This window comes from Tyto alba, unplaced genomic scaffold (genome assembly GCF_018691265.1).
Source record: "Tyto alba isolate M040663 unplaced genomic scaffold, T.alba_DEE_v4.0 Super-Scaffold_6, whole genome shotgun sequence".
Taxonomy (NCBI): Eukaryota; Metazoa; Chordata; class Aves; order Strigiformes; family Tytonidae; genus Tyto; species Tyto alba.
The window spans coordinates 19412270-19438633 of NW_024881327.1; the positions used below are offsets into that span (position 1 = coordinate 19412270).

The 26364-nt window shown below is 37.5% G+C and overlaps 1 protein-coding gene across 9 annotated transcripts in view; it reads left to right on the plus strand.

Moving 5' to 3' along the window:
* The window catches only part of TENM3 (teneurin transmembrane protein 3), a 1343701-nt gene that overhangs the window by 1268377 nt on the left and 48960 nt on the right, over positions 1–26364 (plus strand). For 7 of the 9 annotated variants that reach the window (XM_032988404.2, XM_032988405.2, XM_032988406.2 and 4 more), the window contains 6 exons: positions 8831–8857; positions 10446–10463; positions 11375–11521; positions 18721–18937; positions 19990–20109; positions 20361–20622. In XM_032988404.2, the coding sequence (XP_032844295.1) occupies positions 8831–8857; positions 10446–10463; positions 11375–11521; positions 18721–18937; positions 19990–20109; positions 20361–20622 (791 nt within the window). The remainder of the gene's footprint in view (positions 1–8830; positions 8858–10445; positions 10464–11374; positions 11522–18720; positions 18938–19989; positions 20110–20360; positions 20623–26364) is intronic. The other 2 variants (XM_032988407.2, XM_032988408.2) reach the window with 2 other exon arrangements.

Here is a 26364-nt window from a genome sequence, read left to right on the forward strand (position 1 = left end):
TGGCCAATTTGCATTAAAACTATGCCTTCTTGTTCAGATTTGTCAACACCTCTTTTTTAAAAAGTCTTTAACATTAAGCATGGGTGGGTAAGACCATCTGTTTATGGAGCTTGCCTGCAGCTCCATTGCTTAACACATGAGACAGGTTACAGCTGTTTAATTGTTATCGTGTTGAACGATTATCTTTCAGTCCAAAATTAATATTTATATATGTATGCATGGAAGGCATGTCATTAAATGTAAGTGATCTAAATGTGGATTAATATCATTAAGCATTCATATTAATCCCTCAGGAGGGCTATAGTTAGCATTGTGGAACTTTCATGCTACTTTTGAGTGCTGCATGAGGCTACTTTACCTGATACACAGAACTGAAATTCAAATGCAGTGGTGGTCCACTGTAGAACTGTACGGCTTGTAAGATGTTTATATTCTGGTGAGAACTGGGATCTAATTGTTCTATCTTCTAGGAATTTCCCCTAAAATTTAGTTGAGAAAAACAATAACAAGGGACAGCAAAGTATTTATTTTAAACTTTTTCTTTGCATGAAAAGACACTAGCATGACATTCAGCGAGAAATCTCTGGTTTCAGCTATTTTAGCTAGAAAAACAGGAAAGTCATCTAGTTTAGATATTCAGAACTATGAACAAAAATAACTAACATGTAGAGCAGACTCCCGCGTGTTTCCGTTAGTAGACTCTGTCCTGGTGACTGATGGAAATGGTTTTCTGAATAGGGACGAACTTGAAGGCATTTGTGTGCTGGTTTTCTATGTGACCGTGAGCTCAGAAGTACTGCTGGTGTTGAGGAGTGCTAAGAAGTAATCGCCCCCGCTAACTTACATGCTCTGCACCTGCTCTCTTCAACACGTGTTTAGCTTAGGGCTCCTTATATTACAGATGTCAAATATAACTACAGGTAAACAACACTTTGTCTCTTCGTAAGATGAGAGACCAAGTCAAGACAAATGGGTTCCTCTTGTTAATTAAAGGAAGCACTTATAGAAAACTTGCTATGGCTATATATCATTACACTGTATATTTTTGAAGTATGGAATTGACAAAGTAAGTCATGGACCAGTTTGAGGGCTTGATTGATCTTCGCCACATTTGCAGGTTAGAGGGAAAGCAGCACGGATAACCGGTATTATGATGACTGTCATTTTAGTACTGATCTGAAGTTGCCAAGCATGGTTTACTTTTCTCTGAGGTTTAAATTACTGAGAATATTCACATTTCATAGTGTTTTAATGTACCTTAATGCATTCATGCCAAAAATTCTTCATAAATTTTAAGATTCTGTTGAGATTTTAGAATTTTGATCAGAAGAAAATTTTTGTCCTACTGCTCTAGGAATATTTTCTGTAATTATCCAAACTCCTCAGTTTATGTTTTTCCTTAGTTTTGAGTTCATGGAATTATACCTCAGTACAAATTTCATCTTAAAAGTAAGATTGTATCTGAATGAAAGTACAACCTTTGACATTCAGTTTATTCTCAGATAAAATCAACAAAAGATTCAAAACTAATTATATCAAGTATCAATTATTTCACCACAATATGGTGAGTGAAATCCTACTTTCAGAACACCTGACTACTTTGGAGTTGGGATTTCACCACAATATTTGTACCGATACCCTCGGTGGAAAAGCTCCATGAAAAAGAGAAGATGGCTTTCTTGGCACCCAGAGGACTGATAGCCACAATTTAACAAGTTTTCATGAAATTTAGAATAAATATGGTTTTGATCTTTCCTGTGCCTAAAGGTCATGATATTAATTTGCCAAGCCAAGCCTTGAATATGCAAAATATTTGTACATTTTGTAACTATAAAAATATTTCATTACCAGGTAAATTTAAGATAGTGCATGTGTATCTGAAGCTGTGAAAAAAGGTGAATTATTGATCAGACCTTAACACATTTCAAGACCAATATCGCAAATACATATTATCCGTTAGCATACTTTGAATTGTTAATTAGTTGATTTGCATTTAAATGAGGACCACATGTGAAGTTCAAGTTAGGCACATTCTCAAAAAACAGCAGAATCCTCTGAAATGTGAAGAATTTTAAAGCATGTTGCAAAGCTTACTTGAGCTGAAGTTGCCAGAAAGTAAGTGCTTTTGTACATTGTATAGTTGCATGCTGGTCAGACACATTCTGAAAGTACTTCCAGTCAGGAAGGAAGATGGAAACAATAATGATTCCCATCCTGTAACATCCCCTAACACATTTTCAGGCCAAATTTCACCTTTATGCACTTCTTAATAGGTCAGGTTTTACCTGCATCTGACGCAAGTCTTTGAAAGTTTGTCAGAGGTGTCAAATAGGTATTTGAACTTTTTCAGACTGTACATGTAGGAGAGTTTTAAATCCTTGATGGCATATACCCTTTCTTCTAAATCCTCTTCCAGCTAAATGGATGTTAAATAGGAAGCAACACTGCTCATGAATTTATCAGCAGTGCCAAACTTCCTATGTCTACAGTATCCTTAAAAGCAGCTGAACCTTTTATTTTAAGATACATGTGGCTTTCCAGTAATAATGATGAGAAATCTTACTTTATATTAAAATTGGAATGGACTCCAGAACAAAAAATCTAAAGGGGTAGTAGTCTTATGGTCCTTTGTATGTAAGAACCCAATACATGGTTGCTGCAAAGAACAGTTGTGGTTTTGGCAAGGGATAAATTGCAGTGAATTCAGGTCTTTCTGCAGAAACACATGCAGCAGAAATCTCTGCTGCAGGTCTACACAGACACTGGAGAAAAGTGCAGAAATGGTGAAGAAGGTATGATTTCAGGGTGAGGATTATGTTTTGGCCTACGTAGGGAGGAGAACAAAGAAAATTGCCTGAAACTATTATTCCATCCATGTGTTCTCCTTTACAAGAAGGGCAAGATGGGAATTTAGGAGTAAAAAAGTATCAAAAGGGAAGTGTGTTTGTAATCCTTCTCTATTGGCAGCAATGCTCTGAACATATGGTATGTCTAAGACAAGGTTCTTATAAATTCAGAGAAAGGATGACGACCATGAGCTGCTTACAGTGGAAGAACATGTGCTTTCAGTACTGTTCCATGATGAATAGAGAGAATTACATTTGCAAATGATACCAAAGCCCACTGCCCTCAAGCACTTTGGAAGACAGGACAAGAATTTAAAATTACTTTAACAAATAGCACAGGCTATGCAGAAAAATAAGGTGCAATTCAACAAATGCTGGATTTTGTGCTTAAGTAAGAATTATCAGCTACACAAATTCAAGTTAGGAAGCGGCTCACTAAGCAGAAGAGACTCGGAAGAGATGGTAGTGGATGATGAATTTGACATGAGTGAACCGCTCTGAGGACAAGCTAGAACAATGGCATTAACATTTTATGAATTCTGGACTCCTGTAAGTTTTCTGGTAGAGGTATGGAGCTCCTCAGAAATTGCATATGGATGCATGGCTTTTTTTAGTCACTCTGAGAGTAAAAGCAGTTGCTTAGAGGAATCAATACACTATTCACTGAGTCTGCTGTGGGTAGGATAAGAAATACTGGGTTTAAATATCACAAGGGATATTTGATTTTTTTACATTCAAAATATCTTTTAATTGTCAGAATAGTTAAACTGTGGCTGGGTGGAAATGAGAGGGACTTAAGAGTGATCTGGTAGCCAGGTCAGAAGTAAACCACCACAGACTGACGGGTCGGACCAAACCTGTCAACTCTGAGTTTTCTACCAGTTCCCCCAAACAAGCACAGAAACATATTTATACAAACTGCATTCTCCCTAAAGCTTGCAGTGAAACTCTCAGAGTTTCTCTTCTCTTGGCAGGTGTCTGTGAAACCACTCATAAAGTGGGTACCTCATCCCCTGCTACTGTTTAGCTGTGCAGGGAGTGAGAAATAATGTTCATAACACTTTGTTAGCACAAATGGCAGAAGCGTAGATGGTTCATCTAAGCTTCCCTGTTGCTCACCATGAAAAAAATGTAATGACACAGCATGGAATCTCTTTTTTTTTTTTTTTTCTTCTTTTTCTCCAGTTTATTTCATGTACATAGAACTTTAGAAATTTCAAGTGCCCAAAAAACATGTTAAAAGAACTTTAGTAAAGTTGCAAAATTGAGAACATAAAGTTAGGAAGCCACAAGAGAACACTTTTGTGTGTCATTATCATATCATATAACAGAAGATATAGCATATATTAATTATGACATATACATACCATTGTAATAAAAAAATACACTATCTTTAACTACTTTTCCCTCTGCACCTGATAGACATGATTTTAAAATGTTGCAAGGCTGTGAAGGGCTATCACATGCAAAAAATCCACTTCATTTATACCAGAGACTGGTACACAGAGTGATCTCCTGGTTAAGAATGATTTTGAAGAACTAGATTCCACCCTTGTTTCTACCATGTATTTTCAGTTAGTTGTTCACAAAGGCAAACTTTAAAGGAGTGTGCTCTGACTGTTCCTCATTTTCTGGGGACTTGACTTGCTTGTGTGTGAATTGCTAAAACACTGGTTTGTGTATGAAATGCTACATAATTCTAAGTATTCTGAAAAATCACATTATATGTGTTTGCAGCCAAGTGGATGGAGATTTCTCACATTAATCTTTCTGTGCCTTAGTTACTCACTGGTAAAATGTGATAAGAATACGTTCTCTCTTCACACCAGTAGTGTGAAAATACTATACTAAATAAATTTGGCTTAGGGAGGAAGATGATAGAAAAGTCTGTAAGAAAATGGTTACTACTTTGTTTAGGTTAGCATGGTGTGCCTACTACTAAGGCATCAACTGCTTGTTGTTCAGGAGAGAATGAGTGCTGAATGAGGACTGTCAGCTCTGTACACTGACAAAGGAAGAAAGGTATAAAAATTGCATGGGTAGACATAAAGTCTGCATTACCTAAATTTTGGGTGTTTGACTTGCCCGCTCTCATGATATTCTTGCAGAGTGGGGTTTTTTGTTTGTCATATGGATTGTAAATAAAGTTTTATGCAAATATTAAAACATAATGAAAACATTAAGTGAGATATTAAAACTTTCTAACTGTAAACAAATAGATAAATGTCTAGAAATCTTAAGGGAAACAGTATACTATCAGCATACCATAGTTTGCTTACAGTCAGTTCTTCTACCAAGAAATTAAGATGGCATTTTTACCTATTATCTCCTTATATGACACTTGGTGCAAGGTTATGTAGAGGTGTAAACATGACTGATGCAAGACACGTTGTTCACATCTTCCTGTAGAAGGTCTGTGCCTGAGAGCATGAAGTTTGTGTTAGCAGCAGAGATACGTGTGCAGTCATTCGCCAGTGAATGGGGATTGCTATACTGGATTGTGGGAGATGAGCAGAGCAAGCAAAGCAGAGCTTGCATGGAGAGGAGGGGAACAGCATTCTTCATTGTTGCTGCATACTGAAATGATTTCTTCATCATCTTTTTTTTTTTCTTCCACCTTTTGGCTCTCTTTTTCTAATTTCTTCTTTTTTTTTTTTTTTAGAGGGAGAGGCTGTTACACAGCAAAGAAGGGAGAAAGCTGATAGTATTAGTGGAGAGGAGGCGAGGGTTCAGCTCACACTTTCAAGATGTAGGAAGCAAAAAACGTTTAAAGTAATTTTAATTTAGGCAGACCTTGATTGACGTGGCTCAGTTCACATTCTTTTGTATTTTTCCTTCACATCTCGTGGTGCTGTGAGGTCAAATTCTGCTCTTACAGCAAAGTAATTCATTACTCTTGTGGAGCTGTTGAGTTGACACTGTAATGGGACTATATATACACTATGAAAAAGATGTGGCATGTTGTAGTCTCTGTACAGGTTACAAAGATTATGGTGGGTGAAGATGTCTGGTGGAGGATAAAAATGTAAACTAATAGAAATATAATTTTGATATACAGTATTTAGAAGCATGTCACCATTATAATCCTTTATGACAATAATCAGAATAAAGCAGTGTTATACGTACCAATTAAGGAACATCAAATCAATGGGTATGTGACTCATTCTGATTTAAGCAGGAGCTGATTGGGATAAATGGATTTAATATGAGCTTTTATTCTGTGGCTATTCTGTCATACCTGGAGGAAGTAGCATATGAATTGTCTAAGGAAGACACTGACTTACATCTCTGATAGGAAACTAATAGGAGACATTAAATTTAAAAAAGAATGTCAGGGTTCTGACTGGTTATGAAATATGCCATGTTAAATGTGAATTTGCCTGACTGTTATCAGTTCCTTGTAAAATACATTTATCTGCCACATATTTATATAAATATCCACACATGCTGATAATACCATTTATATTTTATATTGTATGAATTTTGAACGTCATTTATATCTTCTTGGATTTTTACTATCCTAGAAAATGTACAAATTTTATATCCTTATTTTTGTTTTTCTTCATTTCATTTGGAGCTATGTGAAGTCCCCCTACTCCTGGAAATAATAGCAAGATTTTAATTTCATAGTCTTAAACCCTGCAAGAATACCACTGTAGGTATATTGTCTGGTCTATAATTAGACTTTTAAGGACTTAATGTAACCCACATGTGCCAGGCATGTAAATATCTTGCCAGGGAGCACCTGCTGAGATGCTCCATCCTACTGAAATGCTCCAAATCCCACCTAGAATTCACTATACAGAGGGAAAGAGGCTTGTATTATGTACTTCCACACAGAACTGGGTTCATTCCTGTTTCAGTTGCAGGGTCATGAAGATAAGGAGGACAGCTTGGCTAGTAAAACTTCACTGCAGAGTTATACCATTTTTGGTCACTCGTTTTCTGCTTTTTGATTCTTCTAGGATGTTGCATGTTATCCAAATAGTTTCTAACACTGTCCTTAATGTCAACTGGCCAGGAGTAAAAGGGTGCTAGAAGGTAGAACTTGTTTTCTGAGCTTTATAGTTTTACGGTCTTGAACGGATTCTTTTAAGGCTACTGGATACAAGAAATCTTAAAGAGCATTTTCTTAAACTTTTTTTTTTTTTTTAATGCAGATCGGATTTCTGAAAGGAAATAGCATGTGGGGCCTGGGATTGCAGGGACTGTTTTCAGTTGCCTAGGAGGGTTTTTTTATGTTCTGTTTTGTTAGTCTATCCCTACATTTGTAGAGGCATTTAATGTTTCATTGGTGGACAGATGCATTCCCCAGACAGACCTAATTGCTTCCATTTTATGAAATAAAGCTTGATTTTTTTCCTCCATGCATACTACACCATGTTCTAAGAGCAGCTGTGTAGGAGCAAGGGGAATTATACTGCATGAGTAAGAGAAGAATTTGATCCACCCTGAAATGCAGCTGTATCACTTTTCTTTTTGTTTGTGGTTAATGTGAAAACCTACTTACTTTGTTGCTGCTGTTCTAAATGTTCTGTAATTGATGTTTTCATCTTCTTACTTTGTCTCCCTTTAAGCTGAGCTTTATAAAAACCAAACAAACAAACAAACAAAACAACAAAAACAACAACTGTGCAGTGGACACCTGACACTTTCTTCAAAAGAGAGGGACTGGAAAGTTTCCACCTCTTAGTCGTAGCAGTGACTGTGGCTTCTGTGAGACTATATGTCTCATCACCTCCCTCCTTGGGCTCAGGAAGAGCTTTTTCCCATTCATCCAAACTGGAGGAAAGGCGATGGTTGGAAATGCCTTTCTCACCTGTCCAATACACAAAGTCGAGGGGTAATAGCAAGTAACAGAGTACTTGCCATACAGGGGCTATCATCCAGCAGGGATTTAGAAAAAGTCAAATTTTGAAAGTAAGAGAGCTCACGAGGGCTCTATTGAGAGACCTTGTCCACAGCCAAAACGGGATTGAATCCAACATTGTTGACTCAGCTTGGTGTGTCCCCACTGCAATGGTCTGTTACATCCCGTCACCTTATGTGCAGGTGGCTGGGCTTGGTAGCCTCCGATGGACTTGTCCTACTTGGTTTTGCTATATGACATTAACCCCTTCACCACAACTGCAGTTGATGTCTGTTTCTTGAAAGTAAGGAGGGAACATGCAACCTGTCTCTGCTGTGTTTCATGTATTAAAAGTAGGGCGTGCTGCTTTAGATCCATCTTGTGCTCGCTCTGTCATTCATCCATCTGCTGCCTCAATTTTTTTGTGAAATTTTAAGTGTTGTAACTTATGAAAAAAAGTCTTGCTATTCTTGGATATACCATGCTATTTATTTTTATACATCTAAAGCCTAAGTTTAATTTTCACCAGTGTTTTCGAAATGAAATGAGTCACCATGCTACTAACCCCACTGCTCCCTCTTGCACCCCATATAAGTGATCTGACTTATTTTACATTCTTGGTGTGTGTGCTTGGAAGAATAACTGTGGCTGAATTGAAGCAGAAGAAAGCTATTCCTCCTAAAAATCCTGTTAATCCAATCGGAATTAAGATAATGTTCTGGTTATGCTGTCAGAGTCATACATGACCTGCAAATCAAAGATCTTCCAGTATGGCCAGTGTTTTAAAGCTTATAAGCTAAGTAATTACTCTTAAAAATTGAATTTTTTAACTGGCTTTGATTATATCAAATCAAAGCATGTGAAGAGAAGTCAGAAGAAAAATGTAGTCTCAGAAAGGTAGCATCTCTTTTTCCTGCAGGCCTCCTTTCTAAAATAGTTTCACTGAATCATGACGAAGTTTGCTGAAAAGAGAATTTCTTGAATTTTTAAAAGCTTTGAAACACATTTTCATTTTGTAATGTAAGACCTCTCATGTCAGGTGCACCTGCTTGATTTGCATGTGAATTCTGAACAATTCTTGTTTTATGTGCACTTCTGAAATGTCTGTCTGTTTTTTTTTCTTTTAATTCTCAAGCTCACTATTTGGATAAGATAGTGAAAGGTACTGTATATTTGCTCTTTGATGACTTGCCTATACCTACATGTACTTTTTTATATGAATATATAGTTACAAACGTATTAGTTTGGGCAAAAAAATCTTCTCTTACATACATTCCATGGATGATAGATTTAACTCGTATGACTTCCAACTCATTTCAAATTAAAAATGAAATATTGCTTGTTATATAATATTTTATCAGTAATTATACATTTTTATACAAACTGTATACATGTATTAGATCCTGTTTGAGCCAAAAACTGAAGATAGTATTCATTTGCTGTTTGGTGCTTTTTCTTTGTTAGTTTTGTCATTGGACCTCTACCCTCAAAACTGTAAATACTTAGGAAACAAAGCAAAGCAATACTCTTGTCCCAGAACGAGTGTCATTAGTTCTAAAGAACAGATTAATTATAGATATGTGTGTGTTTATATATAGACAGATCAATAGAACACCCCGGGCTTTTAAGCTTTTGTTTATCTGAATGTAGAAATTCTATAGGAAATTATGACTTGTATTTTGTATGAAGCTAGAAAAAGCTTGTATACTCTATACAACATTTTAAATTAAAAGGTTCAAGGATGCAAAAGCCTAACATGAAACAGCAAAGATTCTTGTATCTTCAGTTATGGTGAAAAATTGATTGAGAAAAATGTTTAAATTATTCCTACCCCGCTTCCCCTGAGTATCTTTCTCTATTCCTTATTTGTGTTTTTTTCATTAGAATATGGCAATATTCATGGCAATATCCAGGCTTTCACACAATAAGTCTTGAGTGTACCCAGTTGACTCTAAAAATGCTCTGTCAGTATTGCAATTAAATATGTTAGTCTTCCATAAATTAAACAGAAGAAAGATCAAGGAAAAAAAATAGCTTTCAGTATGTCAACAAATACTATTAGCAGCTACAGTCTGAAACAATAAGAGTAGCAAGACTAATCTCAGCCTGGCATGATGGCACGATATCCATAACTATAGCATCACCGTCCTTTCTCACAAGAGGTTTTCCTGATTCTCTGCCTTCTAAGAGTAATTTGACAAGAGTCAAGCACCCTTTATAGCTTTTTTTCTGGGAATGTTTGTTATTTGGAGCTATATGGTTGAAAGGAGTCAGTAAGTTCAAAAGTCTTTGAGAGAAAAAAATAGCCTATTGCTTCTGAAAGACTGTTCTAAACTCAACTAAGCTTAACCAAAATGGGTCAGTAGATTAGTTCGCAAAGATAGTAGTTCTACAAAGTGAAGAAGTGTTTAGCCAGTTACTAAGGTTTTGGGGATAAAAGTTTACAGAAAATGGTTGTGTCCAAAAATATGTGATTCGTAGCCACCTTCTCATAAGATACTTAGTGCCATATCTGTACTTGCTTCTGTCAGTGTCTTATCACAGTCATAGATAAGGAACACCAAAGTCTACATATTTATAGTGTTGTCATCCTCATACAGATCATGTTGGCTGCATGCCAGATGTCATCACTAGGAAGTGACAGATACTGTTTTTTAATGCAATGTTAGACTGAAAACAATTATCGATTTTGGATATATTAAATTATTTTAATTGTTTCCCAAATTTTCCCTCCTTGGCCATAAAAGCAGACAAGATAGGATATAAAGGTAACAGCACAAAAGCCTTAGGGAGACTGTCACAAAAAATCACTCTCTGCTATCTGTCTTGAAGCACGTCACTACCGTGTTTTTGTTCAGTCTATCAATGTTTTATTGTGGTCCTTATGGTATTTCATTTTGTCCGTCGTAAGTAATCAAATACGCACAGCTATTACATTTAGTTGGAAATCCTGTCGGTCCTGTCCCATCCGTATGCAGCCTGAATCCTAATGTTTGTTAGAATAGATGCTAAGCTGCTTCACTATTTCCTGGGCTTTGCTTATTCTGTGAAAAGGAATGTATTTTTGGCATAAAGTATAGTCATTAAAGCTGGCCTATACTTTGTGCAATTATTTAACGCACTGTAATTTCACATGAATATACGGCAACTCTGAGACCAGATAAAGTTAACCTTCTCTTTTGTTACGTGCCTAAAATCATACCCCATTTTCCTACTTAAGAATTTGGAGGGATTTGTTCATAGTAACAGGGAGCTTAACCATTTGTGCCAGTAAGTAACCACTACTGCATAGAGCAAATAATGAGCACAGAAAAATGTATCATTTTACACAGCTGTGTTTGCACTATGCACTCATCTCTTGTTACTTTGCCAAAAAAAAAAAATATTAAAAAACAAACAATTTTGTCTGGCCTGCAGGTATTTAGAGGATTGGTGCATTTATTTCCTGCCTGTACAGGTAAGTGGTGTCTCAAGTGTCAGGCCAATCAAAGATGCCACTTTGTTAAGAATTACATTCCCTAGGTAATGTTGCTGTTCCACTCCATGTGCAATTACAGTATTTGTGCTGTTCCTAAGGCCTGTTCCCAGTAAGTGTCCCTTGTTTGTATTTTTTTTCTTTTTATACAATTTCAATATTTAAATCACTTGTGATTTTTTCTTCTTTTGTCTGTTTCAACAGAGGGCTGCCCTGGCTTGTGCAACAGCAATGGGAGGTGCACGCTGGACCAAAACGGCTGGCACTGCGTCTGCCAGCCAGGGTGGAGGGGAGCGGGCTGTGACGTAGCCATGGAAACTCTCTGCACTGACAGTAAGGACAACGAAGGAGGTAAGATATACCAACCAGGTCTTTAACACTGCGGAGAACATGTTGAGGAATGGAGATTTTACAGTCAGGTGATTAAATACTGCCATGAGAACCAGGCACGCATTTTACTAGCTCTTACGCCGGTAAGAATACGCTGTGGTGGTATTCAGTGCTTTTATATGGTGTATCAGCAAAGCCTTACAAGCTGCTTATGACAGGTGAGATATGTACTTAGAAAATGATGGGTGTCACCTTAGCCTCCCTGCGATGTTCTTTTATACTGGAATATAATGTAATCTCAACTCGGTGAACTGTAGTGTAGGGGAAAAAAAAAAAAAGAAAGGAGTTCAAATTTTCAGAGGCTTCACAAGGAAATTATCCCAAGAGAAAAGGCCAAATGGGGAGTTGACATTTTGACCTATGATACTATAGCTGGAAACAATTGGTTGCCCACTATACAGAGATCTTATCCCTCCATAGCCTGTGAACACTCAGATAACTGACAGGATGCTCCTGAAGTCTTGGTTGGTTTTTTTGGGCTTGCTGTTCCTCAGTCTGTCATTCAGGTGACAGGTAACAATCTGATGTGAGATGCAGGGAGGACTGTTGACTTAAAGAATCAATCTGGAATCATCGTTGTAGGGTAGGGAAGGTAAAGGGGCTGTGACTTTGGCACAGAATCACAAAAAAAAGAACACAAAAACAAGAATAAATGTGAATGCAGTCAGATATTAGATCAGCATAATGCTTTTGTTGTCTTTTTTCCCCTTCTCTCATCAACTCTTCCTGTTCAACACCTTCAGATTCAGAGCAAAGATAAGAAACTCCATTAGGGCCTCTGGATGATGATAAAGTCATCTGTGACTTTGTTTTTCAGCTTTGGACTGTGTATGCCTTTGCCATTGCTGTCTGGCTGTTTGCTCTTATATCACGACTGCAGGTGGGATCAAAGACATCACAAACTATAAATAACAGCAGCATTTACTTCCAAAGGAAAATAAACAACACGGTTAGAACAGTGCTGCTGTTTATTACTTTACACGTCATTTGATTTGTCATCGTTCTCCATTACACACTGAATATTTTGAGTCAATTTTGCACATTGAAGGGCCTAAAGAATCTGATGAAATCTGTTATGCGCAATCTGAGCTAGTGTGAAGCTGAACTTCTGCATGTGGGAAGGGAGCAAGAGGAACTATTAGCCATAGCATTTCCATGGAGAGATGTGTTGTTTGGGGAATTAAGTTCATGTGGGCCAGGGGATTATGAACATAAGGAAGAAAGAGAAACCTGGAAGCATGAAAAGAGACGAAGGAGGAGGAGAAACTAGGTTAGAGCATAAACAACTTGGAGGGAAAAAATAGATCGTGTAAGGAAAAAATACTGAAAGCCCAGTGATAGACTAAAATAGATTCAGTAGACGTTAAAGATAACAGAAGGATGTGATGTCAGAGGGAGAGTCAAGAGCAGATAACAAAACAGTGGGAGGAAGAGGAGCAAGGTGAACAGAAAAGCACGTAAACAGAACAAGGGAAAAGAAGATGCTCCTTCTGACTGCAAGCAATAATAGCTGTTTGTGAGGAAAGGGGGAAAAGAATGAGGAATTGGAGCGGAAGGATCTAACAGGATGACTTAAAGTTCAAGAATAAAGAACAATCTTGAAGAAAAAAAAAAAGTGTAATGATGGTATTTTGTTAGCTTTTTTCTCTCCTTTTTTTTTTTCATTACTTCCTTTACAGACATTACGCAGATGTCTATGAGGAAGGGATTGGCCAAACAGTTTATTTGCCATGACTGACCTATATAATGTTACTTGTCACTGGCATTTCTCTTTCAGTGGACCTTATTTTAATTTATATGCTTTGGTACAAAGCAGATTCACTTCAGTCTTTGACTAGTGGCTGAGGAAAAGGGTTAAAATATAGCAATTAAATTAAATTAAAAACTGGAAGCATACCAAACAAAACTGGGAAAAGAAAGTTGTCTTTGCCAGAAACCCACCTGGAAAGAAAAGCAGTGTTTCTTCCCTTTCCCAGAGTACCTGCAATCAGTCCACTGATCTCTCAAGCAAGCCATTCAAATTCCAGACAGCTACAGGGAATGGCACAAGGATGCCTCTGCTGTATTTATTTATTGTGGGAGATTACGTTATCTGAGCACTTAAACTGAATTTATACCATGACTGCAGGTAGTGTGATTTACATCACACGAGGCTCTGTGGTTATATAATTAAAGCTATCTTCGTTGTTAGCTAATTGATATGCTGTGGTTAATGTTTATGTTTCATCCTACACTGGATAAAATATATTTCATATATTCATGTGAGTATATTTCATTAATAACAGTATCTGATGTTCCTTTGATTCCTAACTCTTTCTGGGACTGATTGTTCAAATTCTGTGAACATGAGCATCCCAAGGACCTTGATGGGAATATTCTCCATAGGAAATGCTAATGACATCAAGGCATACTTGATCATTTTCCCTTCTAGATATTATTGACATATGATGGGATGATTATTATTCATCTTCCTTGTAATACAGATTTCTGAGAGTCTTGCAGACCACTTCCTTTCTCTTTAAGGATCATTCTTTATTTTTCTATGTGTTTGATTTGGATAATAAAATACAGAATTTTCTTTACATTTTAACAACCCACAAGGAATGTGTGTGCAACAAGCAGACCTTAGGCTGAATTAAACTCTTAATGACTTTGCGGGGAGAAGTGAATTCAGAGTCATCCGTGGGTAGAATAAGCCTAACTTCCTTACTTGTGAAAAATGTGTCACTATTACACTTTAACAAAGTGAGCAATGTGTTGTCATCACTGTGGGAAGAATAAGCTGTTTACTCTTTATTTTAGGTAGGTCTTTATTGAACAGATTTCTTTGTTAAGTTTGATTTTTATTAGCTTCTATCCAGTTATTAAGAGTAGTTACAGGTTTCTACCAGCAGGATTTAAGGGATTATTAATATTCTTTTATTACTAAAATGAAAATAAATACTGTAATAAAGCAAAGCATACTTAGTGCTACTGTATTTTTGTAATTACATGATAGGCTAGAATAGCCTGCTTCTGATAAGCATTGTTACAGGGTAGTACAAATGCAGCCTTAAGATTACCTAAACCAGGGCCTCTTCTCTGATAATGGCTAATACCAAATGCTTAGCAAAAGAATTTAATAGGACAAATGTGAACCTATATTTTCTTTGGCTAGCAAAGCCAGAAACTAGAAGGCTGCTGATTAAAGTAGGAAATTACTGCCACAGAATGTTCTGAATGTCAGAAGGGTTACTAAGGACAAAGATATCCCAAGCTCAGGAAATTTCAGGTAGTTTGTACTTGAATTAGGACTGATACAGTGGCATGCTCATGTTCTCTGGTTGGTGCTCCAACACTTCTCATTATTTTCTAGCTTTTTTGTTTGCATCTATGGTTGCTGGGGAGTGCTGGATTGATATATCCATAGCACTTATCCACAGTGACTCCAGGATTTCTTTCTGGAGTGACAGCTTATTTAGAGCCCAACACCTTATATTTTAGGCTTCTTCACTCCAGCAGGAATGTTGAATTTGAGTACACTATATATTTGCTTAGAGATACTGCAGTAGTAACATTGAACAAGGTCCTTGTGTATTGCTCAGGAATAAATCAAGGGCTATTTCTGCTTTTGTGGCTTTTCCAACCGGCTGCTTCTACAGGCAGTCATTTTTGGTGCCTGTAATTGAGTTCATTCATTATAGCCTGTTGTAAAAATGAGCTGTGTGAGGATAACTGAGGTTTGTTAATACAGTTTTCTGTCCTTCCAGCCTCTTGTCTTAGTGTGCCACAGTCACTGAAACCATCCTGACGGGATGGCCAGCATCATAGCTCCAAAACTGTATTCTTCCCATGTAGACACTGAATTTCACTTCATGGAGATTTTTTGTTGCCTAAAAATACAGTCAACTTATTTACCAAGAATGCGATTTATGTAGGTCCTTGGCCACGATCTCCCCTTGACACAGACAGAACTTGTGTCCAGAACTTATTTTGTCCCCCTGTTTTTCTTCCTTCCAGCAGTTTTATACATACCCTTTAAAATCTATTCAGAAGTAAACACGCCCACCAATACATCTCATTTGTTAGACATGCATAAGTGTGGGAATCTTCTGTCTTGCCTCCTCTTATTTAGTGTTTTGTGGGTTTTATTAGTCTCTGCAAATCAGCACTCTTATCACCAGACCATGCTCCATTGCAATTCTATGCGTTTTGCAACAAAGGGAGAAGTAATATTAGTCAAGATTTTTACAGCTAGCCTTTAGCTTTTCAGGAGGAAAACAATAATGTAGTCATTATGTCTTCTGTATATAGAAGAGCCACTTAACATCTAGAACAAAAAAATACCAAATAGCCTTCTGAGACTGATGATTGTCCAGCTGGCTGCAGGAGTTTCTACCTTCTTTATAATTTTGCTATCATTTTTGAGTGATAGGACTAATAAGCCAGTGTTGAGCTAAGCCTCATATTTTTCAGGCTAAACAAAATTTATCAATAATTTTGCAGAACCATTTCAGAAAGGAAATTTTACTCTGCTTCACACACTGCAATAGAGTACTCAACTTAGTGGTACTAGATAGCTCTAGCCACGTAAGTACAGAGAAAGAATGAAAAATGTTTTCTTAAGTTATAAGGAGCCAGATTCATAACCATCCGTCACTCGCCTGGGCAAGTTGCTGATAAACTCCACAGAAAAATAACAAACAGCATATCTCTGTATCTTGGCTGGTGAAAATGAGATTCTTTCTCTGATTGATGTTAGCAGAGAGGCTTGTAAAAATGCATTTCCAGCTGATTAGTTCAGAAGGTGTCAATCTCATGCAGTTTTATGACCTGCAGACTATATTCCAGATGTACATTTGCTTTCTATAAACTAACAAAGATGAATGATGAAATTTGAGCATTTCTTTGGCAACTGTACCAAATATTGCCTGGGAGACCATGCATAGATACAAAAATCCAAAACTATGCTTTTAACCATCAGTATCCCCGGCTTTGACACCGATCTGGGCTTCTAGAGTTAAAACCAGCAAGGGAGGTCGGTTATGGATAGGAAAGGGTTTCATATTGTACAAGAATGAGACTAGAAAATCACAAAAGTCTTGGACTATGTGAGGTTGGAAGGGCCTCTGGAAATCATCTAGTCCTACCCTCTGCTCAAAGCAGGGTCAACTAGAGCAGGTTGCTCAGGGCCATGTCCAGCTAGGTTTTGAATATCTGCAGGAACAGAGACCCCACAACTTCCCTGGGCAACCTGTCCAACCAGTTTCACAGTAAAAAAAAGTTTTTTTGGATGTTTAGACAGAATTTCCTGTGTTTCAGCCTGTGCCCATTGTCTCTTGTCCTTTCTCTGGGTGCCACTGAAAGGTTGGCTTTTTTACACCCTCCCCTTAGGTATCTGTACATATCCATGAGATTCCGCCCCGGAGCCTTCCCTTCTCCAGGCTAAACTCTCTCAGGTCTCTCAGCCTTTCCTCATGGGACTGATGTGTCAAGCCATTAACCATCTTCATGGCATTTCACTGAGTTTTCTCCAGTCTCTCTTGTACTGGTAGGCCCAGCCTGCACACAGCACTCCCGATGTGGCCTCACCAGTGCTGAGAAGAGGGGAAGGATCCACCTCCCTTGACCTGCAAGGGCATGTTGCTGCCTCACGTTCAATTTGGTGTCCACCAGGACTCCCAAGGTCCTCTCCACAAAGCTGCTTTGTAGCCAGTTGTCCCCCAGCACATACTGGTGCTTGGGGTTGTTCCTCCCCAGGTGCAGGACTTGGCACTTCTCTTCATTGAACTGCATGAGGTTCCTGTCAGCCCATTTCTCCAGCCTGTTGAGGTCTATCTGAATGGCAACATGACCCCCTTGTGTATCCTCATCCCAGGAAAAATCAATGTTCTTTCTTTTCTCTTAAAGAAGCTTAAACTTTGATATACTTAATGATGACTTTTTCATCCCTTTTATTTTCCCTGAACTGACTTCAATGTCAGCTGAGTTAAATAAGAATTTTAGATGTGCAAAAGAATAGAAATCTCAGTCCTTTACTATTTTGCCAATCCTCTAACTGATCCACATAGCACAGCAATCCTTAGAGAAATACCTTTAGAAGATCTCTGTTTACTTACACTCTTTCAACATATGATTGAACAAAAATGGATTATATTTTTCCCTTCAGAAAAGTTTTACTCTAAAGCTAGATTCTTTTGTGAGAGAAGCAGTCATGGGCTTACTCCGAGTGCTGCATTGGTATATTTTTCAGTTTAATGCAGCAAGCAAGCTCCCTCTCTAATCTAAATGGAATAATAAAATGTTTGAGCTATTTCAGTCTTGCTGTTCTTTTGGGGAAACAATTAGCAGCTATGTGATACCATATTACATTGATCTAGGAATTTTCTGTAGCTGACATTTCCAGGCTCAGTTTCCTTACAACTTTACTTACAGCAAATTAGTAGTTATCAATTTGATCTTGATTTTAATCTTTCACCAAATTAGATTTCCAGTGATGTGACAGATCTAATGTTCATTTTATGTGAATATTTCAGCACATAAGCATAAAAGCACCCATGTGTTTAAATCTTGTTTATACTGGCCAGCATTCCTCATCAGTCTATTCAGAATAAAATCTAAATGTTAAATACAGATTTTGTTCTCTCATACATTTTCATGCAAAATAGTTGTGGAAATTGCCTTTGCCACTAGCAACAAAATCTTTCTGCCAAGGTATAAAGGAATCCACCTTGATAAATGTTGTGAAATATTGAAAGCTACTTGGAGCACAGATATGCTAAAAAACTTCAGGAAAACAGCTGAGTGGGAGTTACTTGTTTCTTTTCACTAGCAAGCCAAATAACCTCAGATAAAAGCCACTTAGACCCACCTAAAATGTTTAATATTTATAAGTTAACTGTGTATATAGAGCCGGAGTGCCTTCATTTTCTGGTTTGTTCAACATGTTTTTAGAAAGTATTGAATAAATAGGTGTGATTTATATGCGATACTGAGTGTACTCAGATTGTATGGATTTCCATGGGAGTTTAAGAACTTGGTGGAAACAAACTCTGTTTCATTAAAATACTGAGTATTCTTTCATACTACGTAATTTTTTTAATCTCTCTGCTGGCTGGCTCATTCACATGCAAAGGGGCAGAAGGAAGAATTTGTTCATTTGTGTGAATTTCTGCCAACAGATGGTCTAGTTGACTGTATGGATCCTGACTGCTGTTTGCAGAGTTCTTGCCAAAACCAGCCTTACTGTCGTGGACTACCTGATCCCCAAGATATTATCAGCCAAAGCCAACAGTCGCCATCTCAGCAAGCTGCCAAAGCATTTTATGACCGTATCAGTTTTCTCATCGGAGCAGACAGCACTCATGTCATACCTGGGGAAAGTCCTTTTAATAAGAGGTGAGCATGGCTCATCATTTACTCATGAATACAGAAGAAATTGAAGAGTATGTGAGATTCACATCTAGGAGAAGATCCACTCTGACTGCAAATTTCATGGTGTGGACTTTCAACAGAGACCTTTTCTCTTAATATACCAAATTGCTTGTTTTGCCTAATTTCCTGCAAAATTTAAATTGCCAGTGCCAGTAGGTTACAGAAGGTACTTGCCATGCTTACTACCTGTATTCTAACAGGGCACTTCATTAATGATTAAATAAATCTGTATTTAACCAGTTGATTTGGGCTAGCACAGTTGGAAATACATCAAAGCAATGAAAACACTTCAGAAGGAAAAGCAAAGATGCACTTTTTAAACTGAGCTCACTAAATAATATAAATTATGAATTAATGTAATAGAACTGTTAAGTGCATGACAGTATAATTGCATAAACTATTTGACTGGTGCTCTATGAAGCAGTAATGACCTGAAAATAAACCAGTAACAGGAAGCAGGTGTCTGGGATCTCACTGAGTGAAGGAAGATGATTTACACTAGAACTACTGTGTTTGCAGTAATTTAACAGCATTAATGTGTTTGAGCACAGCAGTTGATTAAAAGTTGTTGCACAAATGTTCCTTATTGCTCTTTTAAATTTTGTACTTCATAGTCCCTGCAGTTTTACAGATTGCTTTGATACTAATTGAAAAGTACGTTATTCTTTAAGAGTCTGACAGAGCTATGACTTACAGTGGGAACATACAGAGTTTAAAAGTTCTTAAAATTTTTCAGTGAATTTCTGGTCTCAGTAACACAGTACAGACAAAATGAACCAAAGCAAAATAAACAATACTGAAACAAAATTATTATCTGTAGATTTTGAGGCATTTGTTTATATAGTGTAAACTATGTGAACTTATAAAAGGGTTAGAGTCTCAGGAATGTTTTTTAATGGTGGTTGATACCATGTCGAGCTCTGTGTGTGTGTGTGTGTGTTCGCTCTACTAGCTTTTATTCATTGAAAGGAATGGAAAAAAAAGATTTGTGATTTGATCTTGCATCTTTTTCACAGTCTCGCATCCGTCATAAGGGGCCAGGTACTAACTGCTGACGGAACACCACTCATTGGAGTCAACGTCTCCTTTCTACACTATCCAGACTATGGATATACAATCACTCGCCAGGACGGAATGTAAGTTCCCTTTGAAGCACTTCTAAGTCATAAAGACAGCAAAGGCAGTACTGAAGAGCTGCTTGTAAGAATAAGATAATAATAAAATAATGGAAACAAAAGACATTTACAAAGTGATTGACCAAAGTTGTACCTTGTATATTCTGCCTTCAGAGCAGTACAATGGAATGAAGAATCAGTCCATAAAATTGAGGCTGTGGATGGCTTTGGGAATTTGCTGACTAGCTAGCCCTGTTGTGTTTTTTTTCTAGGTTTGACTTGGTAGCAAATGGTGGTGCCTCTCTGACACTGGTGTTTGAGCGATCACCATTCCTGACACAGTATCACACAGTGTGGATTCCCTGGAATGTCTTTTATGTCATGGATACCCTGGTCATGAAGAAGGAAGAGAATGACATTCCTAGCTGTGATCTGAGCGGATTTGTAAGGCCAAACCCTGTTATTGTGTCATCGCCTTTATCCACCTTTTTCAGAATTTCTCCTGAAGACAGTCCTATCATCCCAGAGACGCAGGTAAAGAGTGCTTCAAATAAATAGCATTTTGTCACAGGCTAGTATTAAGCAGCCATAATGAAATGAGTGCAAACAACTGTTTAAAAATAAATAATTCTAACTAACTGCTAAGAATTTGCAACATGTGATTACTTTCAGTCCAAATTATTTATTCTACAGGATGATTTTTTAAATTTCATATTAAAAAAAAAAAGGTAAGAAAGCTTGATGTGCACTAATGTCTGGTTTTATATTTGCATCATATAATTTATAGAATGTCTTCAGCAATCAGGCACTGGCCCATCAAAATAAACACACTGTAGTAAATCTGACTTTTTTGACTGCCCTCTTGTTAGAAGTGCACCTCAGAGACTGAAAATGAAAGGGTTTTTCCCACTATGTCTGAAAGACCCATACAGTTCAATTTATCTGTTTAGTCCTAATAAATAGCATGACACTCAGATTTTTATAAACTGAAAGAACTCTCTGTAACACCAAGGACAGGCTTACAAGCACAAGTGTGCTAATCTACTTCTCCAGAACTTGTAATACCAAAAGTTAAGACTTAACATCTAAACCTTGCTTTAAACAGAAAGAGCTGTGGGTGGAATGTTTGTTCTCTAACATAGATGTATTAAATTCCTCCATCGCAAATAACTAATCACTAATACAGTCTTCCTCAACTCCTAAAGCAAAGTTGCATTTCAAGAAGTAGTATTTATCTCATTAATGATTTCTGATAAAACTTTTCCTAGTGAAACAGCACTCTTTCTGCCTCCCTTTCTCTCCCTATCCCTCTTCTACCTCTTCTTCCTCTCTCTCCTTTCTCTCCCCCACCTTCATAATGTCATAATTAAACAGGGCTCTCTTTTTCCCATTCACTAAGAATTGTTCTTGTTTCTTCAAGGCAAACATAGAAAATGTATTCAAATGTTTTCATGCAGAGCTCTAAAGAAAAGAGCAAAATCATTAGGCAATTCATGGTAGGAGCAGGTTTAAAGTAAAGATGTAAGGAAATTACAACTAAATGTTCATACAAATCTAGACTGTGCTAGAAAATTGTTGCTTTTATCCTATCATTTCTGTGCCTTTGATAGTTGCAATTAAAAAGAAAGTATTTGCAAAACACAGTCCACTGAAAACCAGCTCTAATTTACTTGTTTTGGCAACAGATGATAGATTCAGTTCCTGAAGTGATGGAGAATTACTTAGATGGGATATAAATCAAGAAAAAAATAATAATAGAAGAACGTCAGAAAATACATACTTTAAAAAAATACTTGTAATGTCTAGGTAAACAAGTAATTTCATGAGCAGTGGGACTAATGAATTCTGGATTCCTACTAATTCCCACCCGTTGCTCTAATTCCAGCTATCTGCCACATCGAGTCCTTCCCGCACAGACTGCATTCAGCCTTTTTCTCGTGGCAGTACCAACTTGGCTACTTCTTCCCTACCTGAACCCTTTATTTTCTAAAACATAAAGGAACTGAATTATCTTTAGAGATTTCTACTGTTACTTTGAATATGGTTGAAATTGGCTACCAGGTTGAAAAGTAGTGAGGTGGGAGGTCTGACAGGCAGGACAGTTGGGTCAAGTTCATTTCCCTAGAAAACCAGTCGGAAGGAAAGGTCGTATTCTCAGCAAATCTTAGGCAGTTGGTGTTGATGGGTCATATATGATGAGGTAAAAGTAGTACTGTCATTATGTATGCAAAAATCTGGTTCCGGTACTGTGTAAAACCATCAAGGAGTATTTTCTTCTATATTCTTTGCTCATCACACACATAATTCCCTGCTTTGGCAAGTGGGAGCTGCACAGCTGTGCCTGGGACATACCCATTTAGGGTCAGGTTCCCCTCAGAAATGCATAGTGCTCAACAGTCCATCTCCCAAAAAATTCACTATTCTGGTAGAAGATGGGCAGAACCAGATTCCGTTCAAAACCGTTCAGCTCCAGAGGAACTCCTGTAGATCCTTTCGTAAAAAAAAAAAAAAGGGGCAATGCCAGTTTGAAAGTGTGGGAGACTGGATAAAGGCACAGAGAAAGAAACCGTTCCCCGTGTTCCTGCAGTGTTAGTCACCCTGTTTGTGTGGTGTGCCAGCACTCACTGTCACATACTGCAGGAGAAAATGATGTGCTGCTGTAATCATCATCCCTTGAAGTGCTTCATCATCCTTTGGAGATAATGTTTCCAAAAGAGTGTACTTAGTGGCTTAGGAGTCCCAAATTAATCAGAGGGGGAATTAGAGTTTGTACCAAATAAGGAGCGCAAAAGAAAACTGAAAAAAGAAGGCAAGCAGGGGGAAAGAACAAATGCAATGGGGAAAAGGGTGATCACAGACCCAACAGCTCATTACTCAAGAAGGATGATAATAAATAACACGTTAACTAAATTTGGACTACTTAGGCATGACTTTATCTACTTTTAATTGCAAGTTAGCATGCTCTGCCTAGACTTAACTAGCTGAGATTAATCAGTGTGGAACAAGAATGTAAACTGCATGCAGATGAGGGAGATCAGGTTAAGCTGGAACTGCCTCTATCTGTTAGGTAATGTTGTTGCTGTCTTTTTTCCTAATATAATAAATGTCTATTTGCCACATATTGAAGCGTGGTCTGGCAGAAACCCGCATGTGAGTCACAATGAGCAATTTTGAAATTGAGTTTTTGAGGCTTTCCTTCTCCTAAACTTCTGTTATCCACTGTTACATACGCTTGCAAGATGCCTTCTGCATGTCCCAAGCAGCTTGTTTTCATCACCTGAAGTGTGTGGGAGAATAAAGACTGAGAAGTTTTCCTTCAAATTATATGTTCAAGGTTGCCCACTTGTTTTTTTCCTCTCCCCTGACTCTCACTACTGGCAATAGTATACAGCAAAAGTTGGCAAAATTAATTTACCCAGAAGAATTCAGGGTAAAATACAACCCTCAGTGACTTGATAAAAATGTTTGGTTTTAACTTCAGGGTGGCCAGATTTTCAGCAAAGAAATTAACCAATTTTATCATTTAAACAGGGAGTATAATAAGATGTCTAGATATTCCGGTATTACATGGATGCTGCATCCTAGTTTCACTTAGCTAAAAGCTCCAACACTTAAAGTTTGTACTGAGAAAAAAAAATAGAGATCACTTTTAGAGCCGAATAGCTCCATTTGTGCATCCCTGTTTTCCAGTTTTCTTATGTTTTACTTTCTGTTTGAAATTTGATATATACTTCTTGATTTACTCTTTTATGGACACATTTTTAGGTTTCTACACGTGTATGTCTTTCTCCTGTCTCTCTTCTCCATGGTATCTCAGCAGTGTTTTAAGTCTAGAAAAAACAAGTATTTTCCCCTTTTAATTTCTCCTTGCTGTATATTGTTAACTCAAGGTTATTTCTTTACAAGTTCATTTAAGAGCCTCAATTCTAGGAGAAGTCTTTTTGTAAAAGGAAAAGATTTTTCCATCTTGAAATGAGCAGTTTCAGCTTCTACTTAAAGAAGTATAATTTTAGTACTCCTTGGTCTCAAGGTTTTTGTACTAGCAGTAGTTGCCAATATCTACCTGCATCTAAAAATTACATCTTTATCCCTCTCAAATCAAGGTGATGTTACATTTTAGCACAGCAGTTCAGCTGTTGCTTCTCAGCAAAGAACCTTTTTCTGACATTAGAACTAAAGTTTTCACTCATTTGTGAAATTTGTTCTCAAATCCTGTATTAAAGTTGCTCATTTTTGCCAAAAAGATCCTGGCAATACAGCAGGCATTTTTTCCCCTAACTGAATTAAATTCCTTGTTCAGGGTTCTTGATAACATCAGAGCATGTCACTTGAATCATACTGTATTTTGGAGCAGGAAAACATTCCAGAGCCTGGACACCTTTAGTCACCATTTTGAACTCTCAGGACAACAAACTATGTCTTTGTGAAAACTGCGGTGACCCTTATCTCAGTCCTGTAGGTTAAATATTTTGTAGCTGTCCTTCTGAGAAGCTTGATCATCCATAAATAAAATGTCAACCGTTAGAATTCAGTGGTTGGGCCGTAACTCGGTCCCCTTAGGGTATCAGCCTTTCTGAAAGTAGTTTGATACTCTATCTGGAAAAGGTAAAGTACAGACAGCTTGGTTGTTTTGGCGATTCCTGATGTGACTTTTATACCCAGTGACTTTCCTGATCGTTTTACAATTGATGTGTTGCCATGTCTCCCATAGGATGCTCTCTGCTGTGCCTGATATGCCTGATGATTTAACTTTTCAAACAAACATTAAACTGTTTAATTCTCTTTGTAATGCTTGATTCTGGGAGAGAGATTGAGATGTATAACCTTACCTCTACATTTCTAAAGTTCTCAAGAAAATAAGTTACTACAGGGGATATTTTATGGAAAGAAGGAAGTTATAAGTCAGATTTCCAGCAGATACTTGACGCTTCTGCAGAAACTAATAAGAGGGGTTTGGGGTTTGTTTTAAAGCTCACTGAGAACTGCGTGAGTGTCCTAGTTTCTAATTTGATAGTCATCCAAATACACAGTGGAATTTCTTGGAAATTGAAACTTCAAGGTGTCCTCTTTATTGCCTGTTATCTCAGCCAAGAGTACTGGAAGACCACCTAAGTGTTTAACGCTGCTCTGCCACAGTTGCAGTTATAAAAGAAGCAGTGGTCATAACAGGAGACCAGTGAAGCCCGTTAAATTGTGTCCTATTACAAGCGTATTATTTCTTTTTCTCCTCTTGCTTACAGAGACCTCCATCTGTTAGACTAGTTTTAATGTGCAGTATATGAGAGTCCTGCTGATGTCTTGAGGAGGAATTTGTCTTTTGTTCCTAGGTGGTTTGTGTTTTTCCTTCAGAGTCTTAGGAAGGGAATTCGTCCACAATCACTTCTCTCTCTCTAGAGAGAGAGAGGGTTTTGTTTGTGTAGAAAAGATTTGCTTGTTCTCTGGTTTAGATACTGTGCATGTATTGGAATGAGGGAGAGCAGACTAGATTTCCAAACAGAAATTATGCCAGTCTCACCTCCTTCCAAGTGATGGTACTGCTTGTCAGTTCTTCACAGTGATGGCAGGTTCTTGGTGGGGGAAAAAAAAAACATTAAAAGATTAAGAATGAAGAATTTTTAAATCTGAATTTAATTTATCTATCCAGTATCTTCCAATTTTTCTTTTACTTCCTACAGCTCTATTATAGTCTTACTGGAGAAGAAGAGTTACAAGCCTACATATATCAGATGTAAATAGCCATTTGTGCCAGACAATGAGTCAAAATTCTGTTTCTGATTTTTTGTTACTGTTATTGAAAAGGAGATAGACATCATTAATACCATATAGATCTTTATATCCCAGCAAAAGTGCTAACACAGAGGACAGTGTAGCATCTGTTGCCCTCCTCAAGAGCATAAACCACATCATTTGACCCTATTCAACACAGACAGTTGTCTAAAAGCAGTGTCCAATGTTTTCTCTAGCATAGAGCACTAAATTAGCATTTCTTTAGTAGCCAGCTTTTGATCCCCCTGAAGTCTTAAGCCTAATATTTGTGACAGTGCTTTCCCTGAAATCTGCTTTCCACTAATATTAATTAGTGTTTCATCTTCAGACTTTAGCACTAGGAGACAGGAAAGTATAATAAAACTTACCACATTGACTTCCCCAAAAAGTGCTTCTTTGACACCACCAAGGCTCTGGGCTTGTGCTTCAGCATCCTTTGCCCTCTCTTTCTACCAGAGAAACATTATCTTTATAAATGTGTCTGGATACTTTTTTTTTCTTTTTTTTTTT